This window comes from Muntiacus reevesi, chromosome 4 (genome assembly GCF_963930625.1).
Source record: "Muntiacus reevesi chromosome 4, mMunRee1.1, whole genome shotgun sequence".
Taxonomy (NCBI): Eukaryota; Metazoa; Chordata; class Mammalia; order Artiodactyla; family Cervidae; genus Muntiacus; species Muntiacus reevesi.
In genome coordinates this window covers 31,842,430-31,865,973 of record NC_089252.1, presented here as the reverse complement: position 1 = coordinate 31,865,973, position 23,544 = coordinate 31,842,430, and the positions used below count along the sequence as shown (strand labels likewise).

The following is a 23,544-nucleotide window of genomic DNA, read 5'->3' as shown; positions in this document are numbered from 1 at the left end:
CATTTGGAAATATTGTCAGAGGAATTCATGAAGGCTGAACCACTGGTGATGTTACTTTTTAGTTTTAGAGACTATTCCCATCAGATTTCTTTGTATGATTTTTGTGTATCCTTGTAAAACTAAGGGCCAGATGAAGGAGAAAATCAGTCAGCTTTGCTTCCCTGTGACTGTCCCACTTCTCACACCTATCTCATTTTTACTTTGCTGCAGAATGTTGGGATTCACTGCAGCTCCACCCGCAAGTGCAGTACACACAACTAATTGTATCAATCCTTTATTTCTATCAAAAAAAAAAAAAAAAAAAGGCAAATCACTTGCCCATGAAACTGAAAAGCTCCTGATGGGGTTGGAGATGCATTGAGACTAATGAAGCCCCCCATTCAAAGATCTTTTCACATGATGAAGACAGAGGCAGAGGAAACCTGACCTACATTCGTCAGCTCTACAGAATGCAAAGCACCTATTCCCACAGTCTTAAAGATTTACTACAGGTTGAGCTTTAAGTACAAAACATTCACCCAAATTCCTCCCACACCCACTCTATTCTCAGGACAGAACGGGCTCTTATAAATGTGTGCCCGTGGTGCCTTGAGAGATTTTCAAAGGAAGCAATCAGAACTGGCATTTCCACCTTCCCTGCAGGGGCAACCTTCTATACAGCTTAAAAGAAATAATGGTGTTTTTTTTTTTCCTGAATATAAAAGAGTATTAGTGTAGAAAACTTAAAAACACAAAAATGGTAAGAAAAAATAAAATCAAAGAATCCTAAAAATTTTTGTGTAAATCTTTCTAGGCTTCTTCTATGCATCTTTTTGATGATGGAAATATATACATGATGAAAAAGAACATGACTCTACATTTGCTTGATACTTGAATCTTTAACTGTATAACATGAATATGTTTCCACTTCACTAAATATTATTTCAGATCAGCATTTGAAATGATTATATAATGCTATATTACAGGGTGGTGTTATGATTTATTTAACCAATTAAATCCCAATGGCTGGACATTAATCCCAATTTTCTGCTATTAAGATCAGTACTTCATGAAGTATCTTTGTGTACAGATCTTGGCAAACTTCAACAATAAATTCTTAGGCATAAATTTGGGGATGTTGAAATGCTGGATGTTCAAATGCATGCCCATTTGAAAGGTTTTTGATGTGCAATTTTAAACATCAATTTTCAGCCTTCTTAATCTTGCCAAACATTGCAGATTATCTTAAGGAAAATACTTTGCCAATTTGATAAAAGAAAAATGTTACTTTAGTGTGGTTTTACTATGAATTTCTATGATTGCTAATGAGGTTGAGGGTTTTTTCCCTTTTGTTCACTATTTACATTTTTTGTTTGTTTTGAGTGTTTATATTGTTTCCCTAACTGAAAACTATTCATCTTTTTCTTATTGACATAAAATATCTCTTGAAATATCAAAGATATTTTATATCTCTGCTAATATGTCAACAAGTTTTTCCTGGCTTTCCATTTGCCTTAAAAACATATTTATGATTTTTTTAATGTGCAGAAGTGTTTCATTTTTATACAGTACAAATAGTCTTCTCCTTTATATTTTATGACTTTGGTTATATAGGCTTAGAAAAGCTTTCTCTATATCCCACAAACTTTTGTCAACAAATCATAATCGCATACTGCCTTTTGATAGCTCTTTCATTGTTGGGCAAGGCATAAACAGTAACTGAAGGCCAAAACCAGCTCTTATGCTTACTTCGCCCTTACACATCCTGCAGTTAGTAGATCATGATCCAGTCCCTAAGCACATGCATTAATTGAGCAGCTACTACATTCCGGGGTTATTAAATATAGATAAAACACACACACTAGACACAATTGCTTCTTCATGAATTCCACCAGCACACACTGTGTAATGAACACACGTGAATGGTGCAAAGACTAGGGCCAAAAATCAACAGTGATGAATCAAGGAAAAAGTCCTGTTCCTTGAGAAATTTATAGTCACTGGACTCCATATATATAGAGAGAGAGAGTTGGGCAACTCCATATATTCTCAAAAGTATATATAAATATACTTGAGGGATTAAAGAGAAGTAAGATTTAAAAGAGTTCCAGTGGTTAAGACACCATGCTTCCACTGCAGGGGGCACAGATTCAATCTCTGGTCAGAGAACTAGATCCCACATGCTTCAACTAAAGATCTCACATGCTGCAACTAAGATCCAGTGCAGCCAAGTAAATAAATATTTTTTTAAAGAAGAAATGGCCCCAAAACATAACTTAAAAAATCTATTTCATCTACCCATCAATTTGGGGGTTAGAAATTCAGAGGCAGCATATAGCAGGAAAGTTTAGTTCCTACTTTACAATTTTTGGGTCTGAGCTTGGAAGACTCAAGGGTTGAGAGCAACACAATGGCTGGGGCTGGAACCACCTGGAAATGTCCTCATTTATAAATCTGGCAGTTGATGCTGGCTAATCACTGGGACCTCAGCAGGGGCTGTCAACTGGAACACTTAATAAGGCTTTTCCATGTGACTTGAGCTCCTTATACCATGGCAGTCTTTGGGTAGTTGGACTACTTACATGGCAGCTCAGGGCTTCAAAAGATGAGAATATCAGTAAACAAGATATTTCCTAACTTAGCCTCAGGAAACATTCCCACCTCATTCTCTGGGCTACCAGAGAGTTACAGCCTGCCAGGATTCAAGGTGGGATGAGAGAGTGGTCGATAGAGATCCCTTCTCTCCATGGAAAGAGTGTGAAGACCACATTGTAGACGAGCATAGAGGATGGAGACATCATTGTTGGGGCCAACTCTGGAAAACACAATCTTCTACAGACATATTGATTTAGGGCCTTGTCACTGGATGAGGTCACTTAGGAAGTGAGTGTAGGCAGAGATAAGAGGTCCTGGATTGACCCCTAGGTATCAACATTTAGAGATTGGGAGGAGGGGCCAGTGGGCAGAAGCAAGCCTGAAGCAAATGCCATATCTTGCAGCAGCTGCCACTTTCGGCTGAGACTCCTTAGGGACCAGGGTCAGAGAATGGTCTTGCATCAGGGTCAGTTGCAAGCTGAGGTCAGGACCAGCCCTCCCCAAGTGGACACTGCCTGGGGGCTCTACTGAGCCCAACTCCTCAGCCCCACCAAGGTGATCAGAGTCCCTACCTGTGAGCACTGACTCAGTACTCTTATTCTTTCATGACACAAGGCAAGTTAGAGAGGTTAGTGGAACTTAGAGCTCCCCTGTAAGGAAGGGAACCCTCAATCCAAGGAAACCCACCATTTTAGAAAACCTATTTTTGCCTCTTCTTCAAGAGCTAGAATATCCTCCAATTTATTCAAATCCAAAGAAAATTTACCATCCATATAGTAGCATCTGGATTGAGATTTAATTTTACTTCAATTTTCTCTAAGAATAGTGGGCAAAGATTGACATCTTGGAGAATTACTAAAACTAAGAGTCCACCTCCAGGAAACTTAACTGCCAGGAGTCCCCTAAGTGGCAGGTCCCAGGAGATAATACGAAAGAATGAAGTTCCTCTTCACAGGGACCCTGCTATAACACTTAAAAGAAACAGACCATGTGTTGGCGATGGAGATTCTGTTACTATATAAATGTCTTGCTGAAATGGGTCTGACCTCTACAGAGATTTATTAAGAACAAGGCACGTGCTGTTCCTTAAACGTTATTTTAGCTCATGCAAATGATGCCCTGTTACACCCAGTAATGCTTAACTACTAAGTTAAAAAACAACTACAGAGCACTTTGGATTACTCCAGGGTCCCCCTCACTGTTTTGAGGTTTTATGTAATTGGTATATTGTACACAAGAAGACTTGACCTGGAGCAGGCAGCAAGAAATGTGTAATTAGAAACACTTCCCAAGGAAATTACGCTGACAAGTGAAGGCTTGAGGATTTCCGCGGAAGCCTGGAGCTGCAGATATTCATTATAGGTACTTGGGAGGCTCTGCTGCCCTGCTGAAAACGGTCTAATTGCTGTGTGGCTGGATTCAGGCGTGGAGGATAGCCCAGAGCCAGGAATGGTGTCTATGGCAACAAAACGCTCCATTTTTAAACTTTTCATTTCACAAAAAGAAATTGCTTAGTTCCACACACCCCCCCCCCCCCCCTTCTTCCTACCAATCTTAGAGTTTGTACCAGCACAGATTGCCTTCCAGGTCTGACATTTTTCCTGGTAGCTAATAACTAGCTGGGTTAAGTGCCTTTTGCTTTACCTCTGGTGTTATTAGCTCTAGCCGATCATTAATTACTGCACCAGGAAGCATTTTTCCAATCAAATTATTGTTTAACCAAAACAAAAGAAAATGAACACTTGCTGCTGTCAACAACAATTATCAACTCTCCCTGAGAGTCTAAATGGGAATAGTGAAGGTTTTACACTTAAGGAGAAGTGTTCTTCTGGGAGGGGGGTCTGGTTAGGAAGGGCTTTCTCTAGATACAGCGAAGTTGCCTAAAACACTTCTCAGGATGGTTCACTGTGGGTGAGAAGGATGCTGATCTCCAGGCAGGAAGACCCAGGAAACTTATACTCACACTTCCCTGGGTCTCCAGTCATTCTTCATTGTTAATGTCCATCTAACCTTGCTGTTGGGCTGATACCCCAAATGCTTCTATGTGAGTGTCTGAGGGAAAAAGATTGCTTTCAGGAGCAGTAAGTGAAATGTGCATGCATAATAACAACCAAGTTTCCTGAGTGCAGACAGCGTGGCCCGTGGCTTACACACACGATCCTGGGTGAATCTGGTAATGCGCTCCCACCCCAAGAAGAGTACATTGCTATCCCTGTTTCACAGATATGGAGACTAAGACCCAAAGAGGTTAACCTGGCCAAGATCCACAACAACCTGGTCAATAGCAGAGTTCATATTTGCTTCCCAGTCTTTCCATCAGTGGCTTCATTCTTTGTTTTTAAATTTTTATTTGTGCTAAAATACACTTGACATGAAATCTACCATCTTAACCATTCTTAAGTGGCATTAAGTGCAGTAGAGTGCAGTACAATGGCATGAAGTACCTTTCAGGGTGTTGTGCAGTCATGGCCACCGTCCATCTCTAGCACCCTCTTCATCTTGCAAAACTGAAACTCTGTCCCCATTCAACAATAACTCCCCATTCCCTTCTCCCTAGCCTCTGGCAACCACCATTCCACTTCCTGTCTCTCTGAATTTGACTGCTCCAGAGACTGGAATCCAGCAGTATCTGTCTTTTTGTGACTGGCTTGTTTCACTTAGCATGATGTCTTCAAGTTTCATTCACACATTGTCGCATGTGCCAGAATCTCCTTCCTTCGTAAGACTGACTAATGTTCCACTGTATGTATGAACCACAATTTGGGGCCCATTCATCCATGGAAGGACACTTGGTTTGCCTCTACCTTTTGGCTCTGGTGAACAGACTGCTATGTTTAACTCCTCACCCTTAAGATATATTGAGACTTGGAGAGTGAGTTTTACAGGAAGGTGAGCAGCCATGGACTGCTTGACATGTCCCAACCTGGGCAGATCAGCCAAGTACCACGTGGCCCACCGGCCCTTGGAGAAGGTGCTACCTCACCGACAGGAGTGGAGCACACAGACAAGCTACTATTAAAAAAAAAAGTCCACTGTAGGGCCACCCCCACCCCACAGGAGGGGTGTCTACCACTCTCCCCAGTTTGTGTTAAGTCTTCTGGGGTAGTCCTGCCCTAGCATTTACATAACGAAATATACATCCTATTTTTATACATTTCTATTCTTTGATTTCTTCTTCTTTTATCAAAGGTCATTATACTATTTTTATTTTAGACATTGCCTGTATTGGTCTCTTAGATCACAAATCCTGGCAAAACTCTTGGGGCTTAATGTGTTTCAGAACTCAGAATTTTCCAAATTTTAGAAAAGCAGCATGGTGCACCAATGATATGTTATAGAACCTTTCAGCAGTGTCTAGAATAGCATCCTATAATCAATCACACGTATTGCCACAGAAGAATTTATATACAGACACACGGAGTATGATCAGTTAAGTCTATGAGTAGCTTCAGATCAGCTCAGGGTGGGTTTTGCTGACAAAAATTTAAAAACCAATTTAGGATTTTGAAAGCATTTACGGATCGTGGCTCTCCATTATCTGTGGCTCTCAGAGATAATATTTATAATGAAGGAGGTGGTTTACCAAGGAGGAACTGGATCTGATAGGCTGCTAGCTCGACTCCGTCCACATCTCACAGTTAGCCTTTGAGGTGGGGATGGGCTCCAAGTGAGGCCTTCCCTTCCTGAAGCCTCCCCTCTCTGTTCAAGTGAACGGGACCTGGTTGTTCTCTCTCCTGTCCGTCAGTTTTGGACCTTTTTGAGCTCACTTTGTCAGGTAGCTGCCAACACACACCATGCCCCCAGCGGTAACTGACCACATGACTGCTGCTCCAAGCAGGACACAGGGCTTCCCTGGGGGCTCAGCGCTAAAGAATCTGTCTGCCAATGCAGGGGAGTCGGGTTCAATCCTTGGATTGGGAAGATCCCCTGGAGATGGAAATGGCAACCCACTCCAGAGTTCTTGCTTTGGGAAATCCCACGAACAGAGGAGCTTGGTAAGCTATAGTCCATGGGGTGGCTAAGAGTCGGACAGCACTGAGCGACTGAGCCCGCTAAGCAGGACAGATAGGTGTTCTGTGAGCTCCTCTCCCTCCACTCTTCTGTCCAAAGGTAAGGTGTTCTTTCTGCCTAAAATCCCGTTTTATCCCCCTTGTCCACCAGGTGTTTGCTGTTTTGTTTTGTTTTTTTAATTTCTGGTCTACCTTAGTTCCCCAACCAGGGATAGAACTCATGCCCCTTGCGTTGCAAGCACAGAGTCTTAAGCCTTGGACCATCAGGGAAGTCTGGGGGAATTCCTCCTTAAAGCCCCAGGCTAAATGTCATCTATTTATGGGACTTAAAACAGCATTTGACACCACCCTTAGGCAAGATCCGGGTAACTTGGTACTTTCATTCACTCTTGAAATGAGAATGCTTTTTTTTTTTTTTTTGAGTGTTTACTGTGTGCAGGGACTGTGCTAGGTTGAAGAATCCGGACCCTATATGACCTTGGATTTCCTGGTCTCCCAAGGCACTGCTCCCAGCACCAGCCGTTCATCAGCCCGTTGTCCTTGCCAGGGGAGCGGAGGTTCCCTCCAGCTCCTCTCCCAGAGCATTTCCTTTCCCACAGACAAGAACTCACATTTGTAGGGCAGCTTCGTGATGTGCCAAACACCCTGCAAAGTTCTGTTCTCTTCCGAAAGGGGCCACTGCTGGTGTGCCCTGCAGACCAAGTCCTGGGATAAAAGTGCTACGTCTTTTCCTGAATTTTAATTTCAGAGATTTGGGAGGGGGAGTTCATTAGCATAACCTAAGTCAGTTAAAACATTTTCACATTAAATCAATCGTGGGTGGATATACTTCCGGGTAGAGTGCTCAATTAACCCGCATTGTTCTTAATTTACTGTTTGAAGAGATAATACATGTCCTGAAGCAAAATTCAAAAGGTATCAAAGAGTTGAGAATGAAAAGTTAACCCCTCTGTTCTCCAAGCAACTGGCTTCATTCCCAGGAAGCAACCACCATTCCCATATTCTTGGGAATTCTCCAAGAAATCATCTCTACACAGTACAAGAAAGTATATATGTGGGTTGTTATTTGTTATTTAGTATAAGGAGCATAAAAGCATTGCCCCTGCAGCTTTCTTTTTTTCAGATAACACTACATCTTGGAGACTTTCATAAATATTCATAATGAGTTATTTCATTCTTTCAACAGCTGCACAATTTTTCATTATGTGAATGTGCCAAAATTTGTTAACCAGCCCTGTGATTGTTATTTCCAATAGCTTGCTATTACAAGAAACATTGCAAAAAATATAATCCTGAATATTCTTCATTTGTACATGTGTTAATATATCTGTAGGGCAGATTCCTGGAAGTAGGTCACGGGGCAGAGTGCATGGTCTACATGCTCTCTGAAGACTGCTCCCAGTCTACACTTCATCAGAGTATCTGTTTCTGATCCCTTAACCAAGGCACAACAGACAATGTGCTTTCAACCTTTCTGACCTTGGCCAGTCTGACTGGTGACACTTGTATCCTGTTAGAGTTTTCATTTTTTTTTTTAATTATGCAGGAGGAGTAGCCTTTTATTTTCTGAATGTGCAAAACCCACTTGTATTTCTTATTCTGGGAGCTATTTCTTCATATCATCTGCCCATGTTTCTCCTGGATTGTTGATTTTTCTTTAATTGACATTTACAATTTCTTTAAATATTAAAGAAAGGTCCCTTTTGTAAAGTGAATTGTAAATATTGTCCTCCAGTATAGTTGTCTTTTGATTAGTCTGCTTCCCTTACCCCTCTCCCCACCTAATTTGCTTTATACATATGTATATAGTAGCTAAATTTTCCTTTGCTTTTTTAAAAACAATATTTATTATTGTTTTGAATGCAGTGCACCACTTGTGGAATCTTAGTTTCCAGGCCAGGGACTGATCCCAGGCCACCAAAATGAGAGCGCCAAGTCCTAACCACTGGACTGTCAGGGAATTCCCTACCCATTTTGTTTCTATTATTTTAAAATCTTTTTAAAATAATCTTTGCCAAGTCACATGGTATGTGGGATTCTATAATAGTTCCTCTACCACCGATTGAACCTGTACCCCCTGCATTGGCAGCACAGAGTCTAAATCACTGGACCACCAAGGAAGTCCCAATTTACCTTTGCTTTCATTGCTCTTGGATTTTATGTCATACTTACAAAGGCTTCTCCCCTATCTGAGCTGATTTTTTAAAATATTCTCTCATTAATTCTTTTCACAAAAAATTTATTGAGTTCTGACTCTTTTCCAAGCCCTGCTTTAGGGGCTGGAGTTTTGGTGCTGAACAAGGCAAACCGTGAGTCCTGGTTCTGAGCTCTTTTACTAAGGTCTTTGGCACTTTTCCTAACTACTTATGTTATAGCCACGCTTTCCGGGAAACAGACTCACTCAGAAGGACAATGCAGATAGTGGAGTGCAGTTTATTACACCGGCGGGCCCAAGGCAGAGTCTCCTCTTAGCCAAGGACCCCGTCCAGCATTTGTGAAAATCTTTTATACCCCATGTGTACGTGTCCAAACCCACCACCTACCCCATGTGTACGTGTCCAAACCCACCACCTCAATTCCCTTGAGACTTACATAAACAAAGGTAGGGTAAATACAACTACAATAACCCCATAATTCACGTGTTATGTATTCAAACAGTCAATAATCAATAAGCCCGCGGTTACATTCCAACCAGTTAATAACCGATAAGCTTGTGATTACATTTCGATAGATACTGTCCGGAGGCAGGGGTGATTAGTGTCTGTTTTCTCTTCTTCAAGATTCCCCCGCCCAGAGGGGGGTCTTATCCTTCCATTGTCAATCCCACAGGCGCTAAGCACAGAGTTCAGAGGTGCACGATCAGCACGGACAGGCCTGAGATGGAGTCCAGGCCCTATGAATTCCTTCTTCACTTACATGATTTCATTTTCTTGCATTTAAATCTTTCTTCCATTGGGAATTTAACCTGGTATAAACTGTGAGGGATCTACTTTTTTTCCCCCAACTGGCAACCCAGTCAATCTTGACATCACTGACTAAATAATTTATCTTATCTTTACTAATTTGAGATGTCAGTTATTATATGCTAAATTCCCCTAGCTCACACATTTTTATGCTAAAAAGACCTCAAATAAATGTTCTGCTTTCAGCTTCACCAACAGACCCCTCAAGCTGTCTGTTTTCTCTTTTCTAACTTATTTATTTATTTTATTTCTTGACATCATGGTGCAGCATGTGCGATCTTAGTACCCCCACCAGGGATTGAATCTGCGTCCTTAAAGTGGAAGCACCAAGTCTTAACCACTGAACCACCAGGGAAGTCCTAGTCTCTTCTTTGCCTGTAGGAGCACTTGGTGGGAAGCCTGAGTACCAGCAATATCTTTTCATCCTTTCTGAAAGCGAAAGTCTTAGTCACTCAGTTGTTTCTGACTCTTTGTGACCCAATGGACTGTAGCCTGCCAGGGCCCTCTGTCCATGGGATTTCCCAGGCAAGAGTACTGGAGTGAGTAGCCATCCCCTCCTTCTCCAGGGGATCTTCCTGACCCAGGGATCGAACCCGGGTCTCTTGCATTGTGTGTGGGGGGGTGGGGGATATGTGGTGTGGAAATCTTTACTATCTGAACCACCAGGGAAGCCTTTTCATCTTCTTTACTCTTTTTAAAGATTTTTTTTTTCTTTTGCTGGGTCTTCCTTGCTGCCCAGGGCTTTCTCTAGTTGTGTTGAGTGGGGACAACTCTTCTTTGCGGTGCGAGGGCTTCTCATTACGGAGACTTCTCTTGTCGCGGAACACGGGCTCTAGGTGCACAGGCTCAGTAGTTGTGGGGGATGGACTTAGCTGCTCCACAGCATGTGGAATCTTCCTGGACTGGGGATCGAACCCATGTCCCTAGCATTGGCAGGCGGATTATAAACAACTGGGCCATCAGGGAAGTCCCATCCTCTTTACTCTTTGTAGTAGTAACCTCCAAGATAGAGCATGCATCTCCATTTTCCAAGCAAGGAAATTAGACCTAGAGAAGTTAGAAAAGTGTCCCAGGAGGCTGGGCTTTACTGTTTTACCTGCCCCGCACTTTCTTTCTTCTGGGATGCCCCGCCCCCTGTTACCATCCATCTGCCTCTGGAGTGAATGCCTGCCTGTTAGCCAAGATGAGAAGCCCAGGGTCTGCTCCACACAAGCTCTGCCAATCAGTCTTCCTTTGTAAATTTGAGATGGAAACCCAGAGGCTCCAGACTCTGTAGGTTATAAAGATGAGAATCTGTCCAGGGCCCGGTTTCTTGCCCAGTGGACTAAAAGAACAGACTCTGCAGAGGGAGTGTGTGAACCAGGAGCTAGAAAGGGTTAAGGGGGCAAGAAAAGGTAGGCTCCCAAGTGTTCAAATCCATGTACTCTCTGCCTGGGCCGCAGCTATATTCCTATTTCTGTGTTCCTTGAGAACTTCATATATCCTTATTTTATTTTTTAAAGATTTTTTTATATGAACCATTTTCAAAGTCTTCATTGAATGTTTTTACAATATTGTTTCTGTTTTTATGGCTTGTTTGTTTGACGAGAGGTATGCGATCTTAGCTTCCCAACCTAGGACTGAACCCACACCCCTTTCCAACTCCCCCTGAGTTGCAAGGTGAAGGCTTAATCACTGGACTGTGAGGGAAGTCCAGAGACCTTCCTATACCTTTAGATACTATAAATATAATAAATTCTCCTTAAGCCACTTTGACTTGGGTTTCGGTCACCTGTGATCAAGCGGATCCTTGAATGTGGCTGAAATGAGCCCAGTTCTAGAATGGCTTGTTCCTAACACCTCTCGGGTACATCACAAAAGGGGGCCAGGATCCTGTTTTGACTCTGAACTGAGTCTCAAAGGGCAAATGAGTGAGTGATTATGGCCAGCGTAGGGGCTCCAGAGACAAGTGTCCTCTGCCATTCCCCCTGCAAACCTATCTGTAATCAGATTAGGGGGTTGTGACCATGCAAACACAAAACCTTCTTCTCATTCCATCTAATTAAGTCATGATTTAGCAAAATGAGACCTTCCTACCTTTCCCTGGGCCCCTGTATGAGAGTGTAAACCAGGAACTCCTGCCAGAATGCAGCCAGCGTCTTCCCCTCTCATCTAGGCTCCCCTTCCCAGGGTATTGTTGCCTGTTTCAGGAATTACAGCTGCTCCCCCAGGTTGGAAATCTGGAAGCCAGCTTCTCCTCAATGCCTCATGCCCTTGACCCTTCTTTTCCATTCTCACTGCCAATTCCAAGTGCTACTGCCTCGGGCCCAAATTGTTGTAACAGAGTCCTAACATTATTGTCCTTGTGCCTTTGCCTGGCCTGAAATGCCCCGTCTCACATGTACATTAAAGTCCAAGTTCAAATACCACCTTCCCCGTGGGGCCTCTCTGACCCCTAGGATTCAGTCGCTCCCTGTGACATGGACCTGCACCCTAAGACGTTAAGGAAAAAATTATCCAGGGACCAGCTGAATTATCCAGGTAAGCTACCCCAGAGGCTTAACTTGTCTGAGCCTCTATTTCTATATATATTCGATAGAATCAACAGCAGGGCTTTGACGAGAATCCAAACTATTAAATAGAAATGACCGCCTCGGGACTTGCACCTAAAAGGGAACCCATTCTTGTTCTCTTTGCTGTCTTTCCTGTTTTTTCACCTGACTGCTAACTCCTTGAAACCTGGAACCTTGTGTTACTAGGTGCCTGGCAGAGAGCATGGCATAAAGCAGGAGCTCAAAGCATGCTGAGTGAATAAACACAATGGAAGATTGAAGGAAAAAACCCTTCCCATTCTTGACTCTCTGTTCAACCCCATGTGCACACTTGCCAAATTAATAGCCCTTCTTATAGCCCTTCAGTTTGGCTCTCAACACACGTGTCACTTCTTGTTCAAAAAAAATCACCTATGGGTCTCCAGTACCGGTCTCCAGTACACATAGGTTCAAATTTCTCCCTTTAGATTACGGATCCCTCATGATCTGGCCCTAAATATTGTCTTTTGGTGTTATTTCCCATTATTCACTGCTGCAGGTTTTTGGTGTTTTTTTTGGTCACGAGTCATGTGGGATCTTAGTTTCCTGACCAGGGTCTGAACCTGCCCTCACTGCATGGGAATCACAGTATCTCAACCATTGGACCACCAGAGAAGACAGTCCTTTAAGTGTCACTGTTCTGGGAGGTCTGTTCATTGCCAGCCAGTTCCAAAAAGTCCTTTCCTTTCTTATCCCTGGCTCAGCACCTTCATTCATACTTGGTTTCCTTCCTAAAAGAATTTCCTTCTTTCTGGCTAACCACCTCCTATCCATCTGTAGCAAAGAAAGCTAGTTGCTTCCTAATATCCCTAAAGAGACTGAGAAAAGTTCCCCAATAATTCCACCAGTTAACATTTGGCCATATTTTCTTTCAAGCTTTATTTCCAGTCATTTAAAAAATATTTTAAAAAGTATTCATTGGAAAGCAGCTTCTATAATGACCACATTTATTTCTATTTATATAAGCAAAAAGAAGCAAATAAAAATCACCATAAATCCTACTGTCTTAGCCAATTATTTAACCTTTTGGTCACATGTACCCTTTAGGCACATACTAATATTTAAAACGATTCTATTTTTTCACAAAGTTGAGATATTGTGGTCTGTCTAGTTTCTATTCTATTCTGTTTATATTAGCATTGTTTCAAAAAAACATTTTTCATGTCATTAAGAAAGCTTGGTAAAGATAACTAAAAAAAAATAGAAGCACAATATCCCATTGTTTGAGAAAACCATTTTTTACTTAGTTTTTCCATTGCTCCACATTTAGGGTTTCCTTTTTCCAGGTTTTCTTTAAACAATGCTGTGATGAATATTTTTGTGCATACATGTTTGACCTTGTTTCACAATAGCTCCTGAGAATTATTATAGTAACTACATTTCTTGAGTGGTTACCTTTTCCATGCATTAACTGCACCATTACTGCACTGAATCCTGGTAACAATGCTATCAATATACAAAGTAGATATTACCATTCCCATTTCACGGGTGACAGAACTGAAGCACAAAGCATGGTATACTCAGTGTTCTCAAAACTGTGACAATGGGCCCCAAAGTTAACCCGGACAGTGAGACTCCCAAGCCCAAGCTCTCAAGCACGATTTTCTTAAGGCTCATGATACCTTTACCAAATGACTTTCCAGAAAGGTTGGTTCCAATAAGAATGTCCATCACTCATTTCTTCTTCTTTCAAATGCTTGGTGGGCATTTGCATTTCAGTTGCTCTGAGCTGTCTCTTCATGTAGTTTGCCCACCTATCAGTGAAGGTTACTATGGATCAGTGAAGGTTACTATCAGCCCAGCTGATCTTCCCAGCAGCAAAGAGGTGATGTTTCCCTCAGAATCTGGCCACATTCACCCCACTCTGATGTGAGAGTGACCTGAGCAAACACAAATGCTGTAAAATAATACTTTTATACTGGGAGACACAGAGCCTTCTAGGCCTGTTGTTCTGTGCGCAGTCTAGAGGAGACTTCATCTAGAAGCTGGCACCAAATGTAATTTGCATGTTCGGGAGTTATAATTACATGAGAAGCGCTTTCTGTGCACATGTGTGCATGCTCGGTCGCTTCAGTCATGTCCAACTCTTTGCGACCCAATGGACTGTAGCCCATCAGGCTCCTCTGTCCACGGGATTCTCCAGGCAAGAATAACAGAGTGGGTTGCCATAGCTGTCCTCCAGGGGATCTTTCCCACTAAGGGATTGTCTCCTGCATCTCCTATATTGCAGGCGGATTCTTTACCCGTGAGCCACTGGGGAAGCCCCTTCTTTGTACATGACATGCTTATTCCATGCATAATCAGTATAATTTTTAAAAAAACAGGTTAATTTCAAACAAAATAAAATCAAGTTTGCTATACATCAAGTATCAAAGTAATACAAAGAAAATTCATTAATTTTTTTAAAATGCCAATATCATAAAAATTCTACAACTGTAGGTAGCAAAATGGGCATAAACAATCTCCTTTTGGAAGACTGAGGACACCTCGGGGAAGCATCTGAAATGTATTTTCTTAACACAGTCATCTCAAAGCAAATTTTCAGACTTTTTGGTCTGCTGGATTATTTTTTTTAAAAAGGTCAGTGATTACTTGTATTAATAGGTTCCTTTTCTTTTTTAATTGACTCCCATATATGTCAATCAAAACACTTTGTGCATGCAATTACAGTTTTCAGAATGGGTGCTTGGAAGGGGCAACATGAAAGTAAATGGGAGAAAAAAAAAACCTTGGCAAACCAGAAAGAATTAGACTTCAAGTTCTAGTTTTTTGTGCCGGCAATCTACAAGGAATTTGCAGAATTTTCTCTTCCTGAACTGAACTTCTCCTTCCTTCCTTCATTTCCCAGGTCAGCTTAAATCCTGGCTCTTACCTGAGGCCTCCCCTCAAATAAAAACTACTTCTTCACAATATGATAACATGTATAGACAGTCCCGTCAGATTGCTCATTTGATCACTTAACCAGAGTCCATCTTACAATTTTACTTCAATGTGTCCTCAGCTTTTGGTTTTCACTACTTCCAGTGTCAAGGGCACAAGGGTTAAAAGCTATACTTCTTTTTATCCCTTTTGTAGCAGGACGGTGCTGTCCACATAGAGGTTGATTAGAGACTTGCTCTTGACACCCGGATCCCTTCCTCCATAGCTTGTTTTAGTGCCATTATAGTTGACCTTCAGTAAGAATATGAAATTAAATATGCAGACAGCACCGCCCCCTAGAAAACATGCTCACCAGCAGAGGGCGTAAGAATATGCATGGGTCTTGGAGTAAAATTTGCATCCTGGCCCAGCCTCTTTAAGAGCTACTGACCTTGGGCTAATCGTTTAATTTTTTTGAGCCTCATTTGCAAACTATTGATGATAACCCCTCTCCCCCCATTGCAGCATGGTCATAAGCATAAGAATTAGAAATATTCGGTATCTAGCACATAGTAAAGTAAGTGTTAGTTGCCCAGTCATGTCCGACTCCTTGCGACCAAATGAACTGTAGCCCACCAGGCTCCTCTCTCCGTGGGATTCTCCACGCAAGAATACTGGAGTGGGTAACTATTCCATTTTCCAGGGGTCCTCCTGACCCAGGGATGGAACCCCGGTCTCTCTCTCACATTGCAGGCAGATTCTTAATCATCTGAGCCACCAGGGAAGCCCAGCACATAGTAGGCGAACAATAAATTGTATCTCTCCTGATCGCCATAAGATCACAGAACCAGTTAATTCTTGTTTGATGCCTACTAAATAATTGATATTAGTTTGCATATTTAACCCTTAAAATAGCCTAAATGGGCAAATAAATGAATACTGGTGAAAAAATTTAATACTCAATGCTGGCAAGAGTGAGGAAGCAGGTTGTAGCAACTTTTCTGGATAGAAAGCCTTAAAACATGATCTGGCCCTTGCCCCAGCATCTATTTATCCTAAGAAAATAATACTGGATAAGTAGCAAGATTTAGAAAAATAGAGGATGTCATCATCACTCTTTATAACAGCAAAAGGGAAACAACCTAATTCAATGTAGGGCATAGGCTTAATAATTATAGTTTCTCCATCAAATTGAACACTGTGCAGTTACTAAAATGATGCTATATTAAAAAAATAAATAAAATGATGCTATAGAAAAATATTCTAAAAAAGGAGGATAATTGAAACACATCAAGAAAAGATCACAAGACACAAACTGCCGGCTTTAACTTGCTTAATAAACACAGGACAGAAATCAAAATTGTAATGGTTATTTCCATATGAGATGAGATTGTTAATAACGTTTTCCCCCCTACTTTTCTTTGCTTATCTTATTCTGTAAATGTTCTGCAATTAATATATATCACTTTTGTGATTAAAAAAGTTTTTCTTTTACATGTGCAGTGGAGGTGGTTTTTTAAACACTGCCTGCCAGCACAACCAGAACAGTGGTCAAGTAAATTAAGTTAGTTGTAATAGAGTAACTTGGGAGTTTCAAGAAGTTAAACAGAGTAATTAAAATCCTAATGAAATTATACAGAGCTGGTCACTTAGCTGCAATAAGGCTGCTCTAGACTCTTGGTTCCACTTTTTCAAAAGGCCTAAAAATGGCATAAAATTAAAAATGAGCAATTGTTCAAGTAAAGGGCCATGTGCCAAGTTTGGCCTAAGCCACTGTAACCTGAACTCCTCCTCCTCCCATATCTCCTCCTCCAGGCTGGCTGCATGTCTCTGGAAGGGTGTATTTGCTCTGCATCACTCAATTTACTCTCCTGAACTTGAAATGGAGTGGAATTTCAATGTAGAGTTACCCATTAGCTTCAAGGCTAAATTTAAACCTTTAATTAAATTAATCACTTGATCTTAAACACATTGCTTCTCCCTCAGGAAAGTGTAGAGAGGTTTCTTAGATGTCAGAGAACTCAAGTCAGTGTGACAACTGTTCCTACTGCCTTTGATAACTCACCCAAACCGCAGAGGGAAATCTGCAGGCATTTTCAGATGGTTCACGGTAAAGCCCCCCCACCCCAGAACAGAAGGTTGTTGGCAGTGGGGCTGGGGTACAGCATACTGCGACCCCTCCCAGATTCGTTGCAGCTCTGGAAGGGTCATTGCATCCTTGTACAGGTACTTATTTAATAGAAGACACTGGAAGCTCTAAACATCTGTTTGGGGTTCTTGTGCACCCCACGGTGTGTATTTATAACAGGAGCTGCGTCCTCCGCCTGCAAATGAATGAGACTCAAACTCAACGGTCAGCGACCGCTTGCTGGTGGGACTGTCCACATAAAGGGGTGTGGCCCTACTCGTGTAACTATTAATAAGGACTTAATTCTCGGGGCCCAACAAGGGCAGGGCGGGATCCAGTTAACAAGTTCGCGGGCCAAATCGCTTCAATTCCAGTGACTCGTCCCGCAGACCCACAACCCTCCCGGGACCACATCCTCACGCGTGACTCGGGGCTCTGCTCGCTCCCCGCAATTCCCAGTCCAAGCGCGACGGGGAAGCGTGCTCGCCTCCCGCACCTGGGCGCGCGCCCCGGCAAGGAGCCACCAACTCTCCCCGCAGTCAGCTCGGACTACCTGGACCGTCAGGCCGATCCCCGCCCCGCCACCCGCTCGGTTTTCCCTTCCTCCTCCTCTTCCTCCTCCGCTGGCCCCCCGCCTCCCGCCGCCTGCCTGCGCGGCTGCCGCCTGCGGCTTTGTTTTCCTCCCAGGTTTCACCCCCCCACACGTGATACTGTGTTGTTTTTTCTTTTTTTTTTTTTTTGCAAAGAGCGTTTCGCAGAGCGAGCGCGGGGCGCGCGCACCTATAAATACCGACCCGGGGGCCGGGGAGCCGGAGATCGCGGGGTCCCGGAGGGCCCAGCACCGATCCCGCAGGCGGGCGGGCAGACGGCCAGCGAGCCAGGCAGCAGCCGCGCGCGTGGGCCGGGGCGGCGGCGCCCCCCGCCCGAGCACCGAGGGGCGAGCATGGCCCGCCCGCTGGGGGGCCGGGCCGCCGCGCACGCCGCCCGCGCCCCGCGCCCTGCCCAGCCCGGGTCACCGGCGCTCGCGCCCGCCGCTTAGCACTCGGGCGCCGCTCGCTTCTCCGGGGGCATCGCGGAAATCTCGCCGCAGACGGACACAATGGCGGCGACTGCCGCCACCACGGCCGCCACCGCCGGCACGGCCGTCCGCAGCAGCAGCACCAGCAGCGCCGGCACCGACGCCGCGGGCACCGGCAGATTGCAGCCGCCGCCGCAGCCCCGGCCCGCGGCCGCAGCGCCGGCCCAGCCGCCGCTGCCGCCGCCCGAGCCCCCCAGGAAGCCGCGCATGGACCCGCGGCGCCGCCAGGCTGCCCTCTCCTTCCTCACCAACATCTCGCTGGACGGACGGCCGCCGCTGCAGGACGAGGAGTGGGCCGGCGGCGAGGACAGCAGCGCGGCCAAGCCCAGCAGCGGCTGCGGCGCGAGGACTCGGTTCAGCCTGCTCGCCGCCGCCGAGCGGGGCGGCTGCGGCGCGCTCTCCGCGGCGGGCGCGGCGGCGGCGGCGTTGGCGCCTGGATCGGGCCCCTGCCTCCCGCCGCCTTCGCCGCTGCCGCCGCTCGTCCCCGGCGGCCACGCGACCGTGCTCGGCCCCGGGGCGGCCCGGGGGTTCGCGAGCCCCCTGGGCGCCGGCCGGGCGTCGGGGGAGCAGTGGCAGCCGCTCCGGCCCGCGCCTTTCGCCGCCGGCGTTCAGCCGCAGCCGCCAGACGGGCCCGGGGATGCCGGGCCGGAGGAGCTGGAGGAGGACGATGCCTTTACCGGAGTGCACGTGCCGGCGGCCGCCTTCCTGAGCTCCGGGACCCCCGGGGGCGGGAGCGGCAGTCGGGGCCGCCTCAACTCGTTCACTCAGGGAATCCTGCCCATCGCCTTCTCCAGACAGACCTCGCAGAACTACTGTTCGCTGGAGCAGGCGGGCCCGGGGAGCGGCTCCAGCGCCTTCGAGCAGCTGCAGAGGTCCCGGTGAGTAGCCAGGACGCGACGCGCGCCTCTCCTGACCCCACCCGGCCGGCGCTCTGCTGCGGGACACCGGGCGCTCCCACTTCCCGCGCCCTGCCGGATCCCTGGGCTTCTGGCGCGAATTCCAAACCGCCAGGGCACGCGGAAGAAGGAAGGTCTCTGGGGAGCGTGTGTGTGTGTTCACACGTGTGTGCACGAGCCCGGCACTCACCGAGAAGAAGCACAATGCTCATGCAAGTGGGGTTGGAGTTAGAGGTTGCGGGAGTCCACCAAAAAAAGTGGCGTCAAAACCTCTCATTGCAAGGAAGAGAGCACGAGCTTTCAGAAACCCGGGCCGGACCTGGAGAAGCACTCTCCTCGCGCCCGGCAAGACTAGGCGGGACGCAGAGTCCAGCAGTGGGTCCGGCAGCCGGCCGAGCGGCGCGTGTGAGCCTTAACTTGTCGCAGACACGCCGCCGCAAATGCCTTCTGAGAAGTTCTGCTTGCGCTCCAAGTATTCCAGTGTCCCAGGAGCACTTGGCATTTTCTTTCTGCTTTCCTAAGAAAAGGAAAGCCCTTCTTATGTGCCCTTGAAGGCCTTGAGGGTGGGGGACAGAGAGGAACTAGGGCTTGAGGATTCTTTTTTCCATCCCAACGTGAATTCCCTGAAATGAGTGAAAAGTTTTTCATCTTTCAAAAGGTTGTGTTTGGTAGCTTAAGTCATCTCCACGTCTCAAGCATCTTAGCAAAACCATGAAATGCTGGACACTCGCCCATTCAGGAAATGGCTAGAGCTTGTTCCAGGCACCCTGGGCAGTTCTGTCTGCATCAGGCGGGTGGGACGGGGTAGAACAGGAGTGAGCAACCGGGAGGAAGTGCAGGCCTGATTCCTGGGAGGGAAGGTCCAGGATAGTTAGATAGGAAGGCCTCCTATGGCTCAGTTATGTCAGCTCCCTGGGGCCTCAGTTTCCCCTTCTGGGATGGGAACTTGCCAGCCTGTTGCAGGCCTGGAGATGAGGAAGGAGAACCTTTTCTGTTACAGCCTCTCTCCTGTGATGCTTCTCTGAACACTTAGGCTTTTTCTGGTCTGTTAAGAAGGTGGTCTGTTGGAAAACTTAACTTCCTCTCCCAATGGACAGATGGTGATGAATGGACCAGGCTCCTTCAGAATTTTGTCCAGAGTCTCTTTCCTCCCAAGTGTTGAAAGGACCGTTTGGTGTGCAGCATCCTAGTTGAGTGCACACGTCTGCGGACAGGGGTGTGGACCTGTCAGACAGCCTTGTGATTTCCCCGGGTGATTAGTGATGCTGGGCACAGGTGACCGTCTGGGCCTGAGTTTCTTGTCAGGGCTCACGTCTCCCCATAGCATAGCAGGCCAGTGGGCGGGAGGGGAGGGGGATCCCTTCCTTTCTGGGCGAGTGGCTCAGACTCAGCAGTTTCCCAGCGGCTTGACATCATGCACTGGCTCCTAATGACTCTGTAGTTTGAGCCTGAGCCCAGCTTGTCCAGTGGGTCAGGGCAGAAGTGGTAATAAACATAGGTGTTATTCTAAGCCATGCGCCAGACTAGCCTGTGTCTCATGCTTGACAGATGTGTTCCCCTGCTCGCAACAGCTGGAGATCAAATGACCTCACACTTCGTCTCTAAGAATCTCCTTTAGACGATCTTGTGTGTTAATATTTCTGATCCTCCAAATAGCCCGATTTAACCGCTGATCCTATAAAGATGAACCCCATGGATGTTTTATTGATCCCCTCCCCCAACACACACTTTAAGATGAGTGAGTCAGTGTGATGCTTCCTTACTTGACAGTTGCATTCATCTTATGACTTTGGAATTATCCGTATCTGGCAACTTGACAGGCTTTTTAAAAAATTACAGCTGTCAACAGAAACCGTGTCAAATTTAATGTGCAGAGAGGAAATAAATCAGTGAGATTGAGATTGAAGAAAGGCCTTGAAGGGCGAGCATGGCTACTTCTCATGGCCAAAAACTTGAAATCTCCTAGGACACTTTGTTTCCTACACTGCACTGCTTACAGGAGTTTTGTCAGAAGTATGTTGTTTTTCTGATTGCTAGAGAGAACTTTCACATGCTTAGATGAATTGTGATGTGGAGTATAGACTCATTTGAATCAGACCCAGGGCCAACTCAAAGAACTCGGGGCAGTTTAAAGAATGTCATTTACTTTCCTGGTGTGCCTCGCTTTAAGAAACACTGCTTGCCTGGGTGGTTCCATACACTATTTCATGGATGTTCTCCTGGGGTGTCATTTTTAAATCATATATTTTCCTTGGATTTGTTTCTTAAAGAATTCCAAACAACCTTGCTGCTCAAAAGTGAGTTCTTGGACCTTCACAAACCCTCAGGTCCCATTCTGGATTACTTGAGTACAAATTTGCATTTTAACAAGATCCCCAGATGATTCATATACAAGTGAAAATTTGGGAAAAGCTGCCATAGTTCATCTGAGATCTGCCTTTTTTTTTCCCCATGAACTTGGAATTTCACATATTCAGTTTGTTATGGGTATATAAAAATCAGACTCTCCTGATCCGAAATCTTATTTTTTTTGTTACTTTCATCTGGACACTTGTAAAACTAATCACATTTATGACTTGTATTTCCAAATCTTGAAATATGGCAGGAAAATGTGTGTGCCCAGACCACGGCACAGATGTGTTGATGGATTGATGACACCGATCTCTGTACTCTGGGCTGAGGAGTTGATATTTATCACAGTGAATTCTCCCATTCAAGTACTAACCAGGCCCGACCCTGCTTAGCTTCCGAGATCAGACGAGATCGGGCGCGTTCAGGGTGGTATGGCCGTAGACTATCACAGTGAATTCTCACAGCCTCCCTATGTGTAGATTCTTTCTCAGACCCAGTGTTGGCCAAGATAGCACCCCCACATCTTTGAGATCCAAACCTGACATCTCTCTTTCTTTCTTCTTGTTTTTCTTTCTTTTTTTTTTTTTTTTAATATATATTTATTTGCCTGCACTGGGTCCCAGCTATGGCATGCAGGACCCTTGATCTTTGTTGCGGCATGCAGAATCCTTTTAATTCCAGCATGTGGAATCTGTAGTTGTGGCATGCGAACTCTTAGCTGCGGCAGGTGGGATCTAGTTCCCTGACCAGGGATCGAACCAGGCCTCCTGCTTTGGGAGCGCAGAGTCTCAGCCACTGGACCACCAGGGAAGTCCTGAACTTGATGCCTTTCCTCTGCCCCTGCACGGATCACTGTGTCGGGCATGCACAGGCCCAAGGAGAATTTGGGAGCTATGGACCCTACCAGATGTTTGTCCAGGACACACAGCAGGCCAGGGGTGCTTGTGTGATTCTGTACACCCTCTCCGAGTCATCCTCCCCACATTTAGCCTTGCTGTTCGGGGTCCCCAGCTTTATTGCTCCTTGCCAGTCTCCACTGAAGTGCGTCGAGAACCCAGGACCACAGGCCTCATGGATGGGGCTCCACGGATGGGAATCCAGTGCCCTGGGGTTTATGCTGGGTTTGCTCTGTGGCTAGGTGTCAGAAGGGGGAAGCCAGAAAAATGCCTTCTAGCTTGACACCCTGTTGTGTTCTCTGCCCAAGGAAGGCGTTAATAGGTGAAAGGGAGTATGTTTCAAGGCTTTCTTTCACTTTAAAAGTTTCCCCTTAGGTAGAAGCTGGCAGCAGTCCTGGGTTCTTCCACTTCCTGGTGCTGCTGAATTGCAGAATGGGGCCCAGGTGAACGCGTGTGCACCATGGGGCCTGAGGAAGGGGTGCATGGGAACCAGGATATTCACTTCAAACAAGGTGGGGGTTTTGCTTCTTGGAGCACCTCTGTTAGCAGTTGCCTTGTGGAGACTCCAGTCTTAGATGGAAAGAGCCCGTGGTGCAGAAGAGCCCCAAGCCTTGGATTCCAATCCCCCCACTTCGTCACCTCCCTGCATTATGACTTTGTGACACTGTTTTAGCTGTAAGCCACTGACCTTTCTGGATTTTAGCAATAAGCGAACCCGAGTTATTGTTGAGCCATCTTTCCAGCAATGTGCATTGTGGATGCCAAGGGTACAGCCCCGGGCTGGTCCAGGCCTTGGTCAGGATGCTCCCTTGTGCCTCCTCCCAGGGCCTGAAACAAGAGCCCAAGGTTCACCTGCCATCCACTTCCTTACACTCACCAGGTTGTCAGGTTGTGAGTGAATTCGGAAGGGGAAGTGCTTTGGAAGCCTGCCCACTGCTGACAAGTGCTCAGGGAGGCAGCAAGTTCAAGTGTGATCCTTTGTCCTCCAGAGAGGGTGGGGAAGCCACAGCCTGGCTATGCACCGTGTCCCCAGAGCCACCCTGGGGAGCCCCACCTGCCTGGACGTTTTTCCCCGGGAAGGAGAGTTATTAGGTAGGGATAGGGCGAAGGGCAGGTGGCCTTTGAACGCACTGGGAAGGAGCGGTAGGTGAGGCTGGATGAGGTGACAGCGTGTCGATCAGGAATGCCAAGCCGGTACCCTGCCCCCCCTGGGCTCAG

At 45.8% G+C, this 23,544-nt stretch overlaps 2 protein-coding genes across 3 annotated transcripts in view; one reads left to right on the top strand and one right to left on the bottom strand.

Annotated features, from left to right (window-relative positions):
• Positions 1-18,990, bottom strand: part of LOC136166339 (large ribosomal subunit protein eL39-like) — a 102,315-nt gene extending 83,325 nt beyond the window's left edge. The window contains exon 1 of the mRNA XM_065932476.1: positions 18,860-18,990. The gene's annotated coding sequence lies outside the window, so the exon portion shown is untranslated. The remainder of the gene's footprint in view (positions 1-18,859) is intronic.
• The window catches only part of CABLES1 (Cdk5 and Abl enzyme substrate 1), a 100,986-nt gene continuing 95,502 nt past the window's right edge, over positions 18,061-23,544 (top strand). For both annotated transcript variants that reach the window (XM_065932475.1, XM_065932473.1), the window contains exon 1: positions 18,061-19,060. In XM_065932475.1, coding sequence (XP_065788547.1) covers positions 18,204-19,060 — 857 coding nt within the window. In that variant the 5' untranslated portion in view covers positions 18,061-18,203. The remainder of the gene's footprint in view (positions 19,061-23,544) is intronic.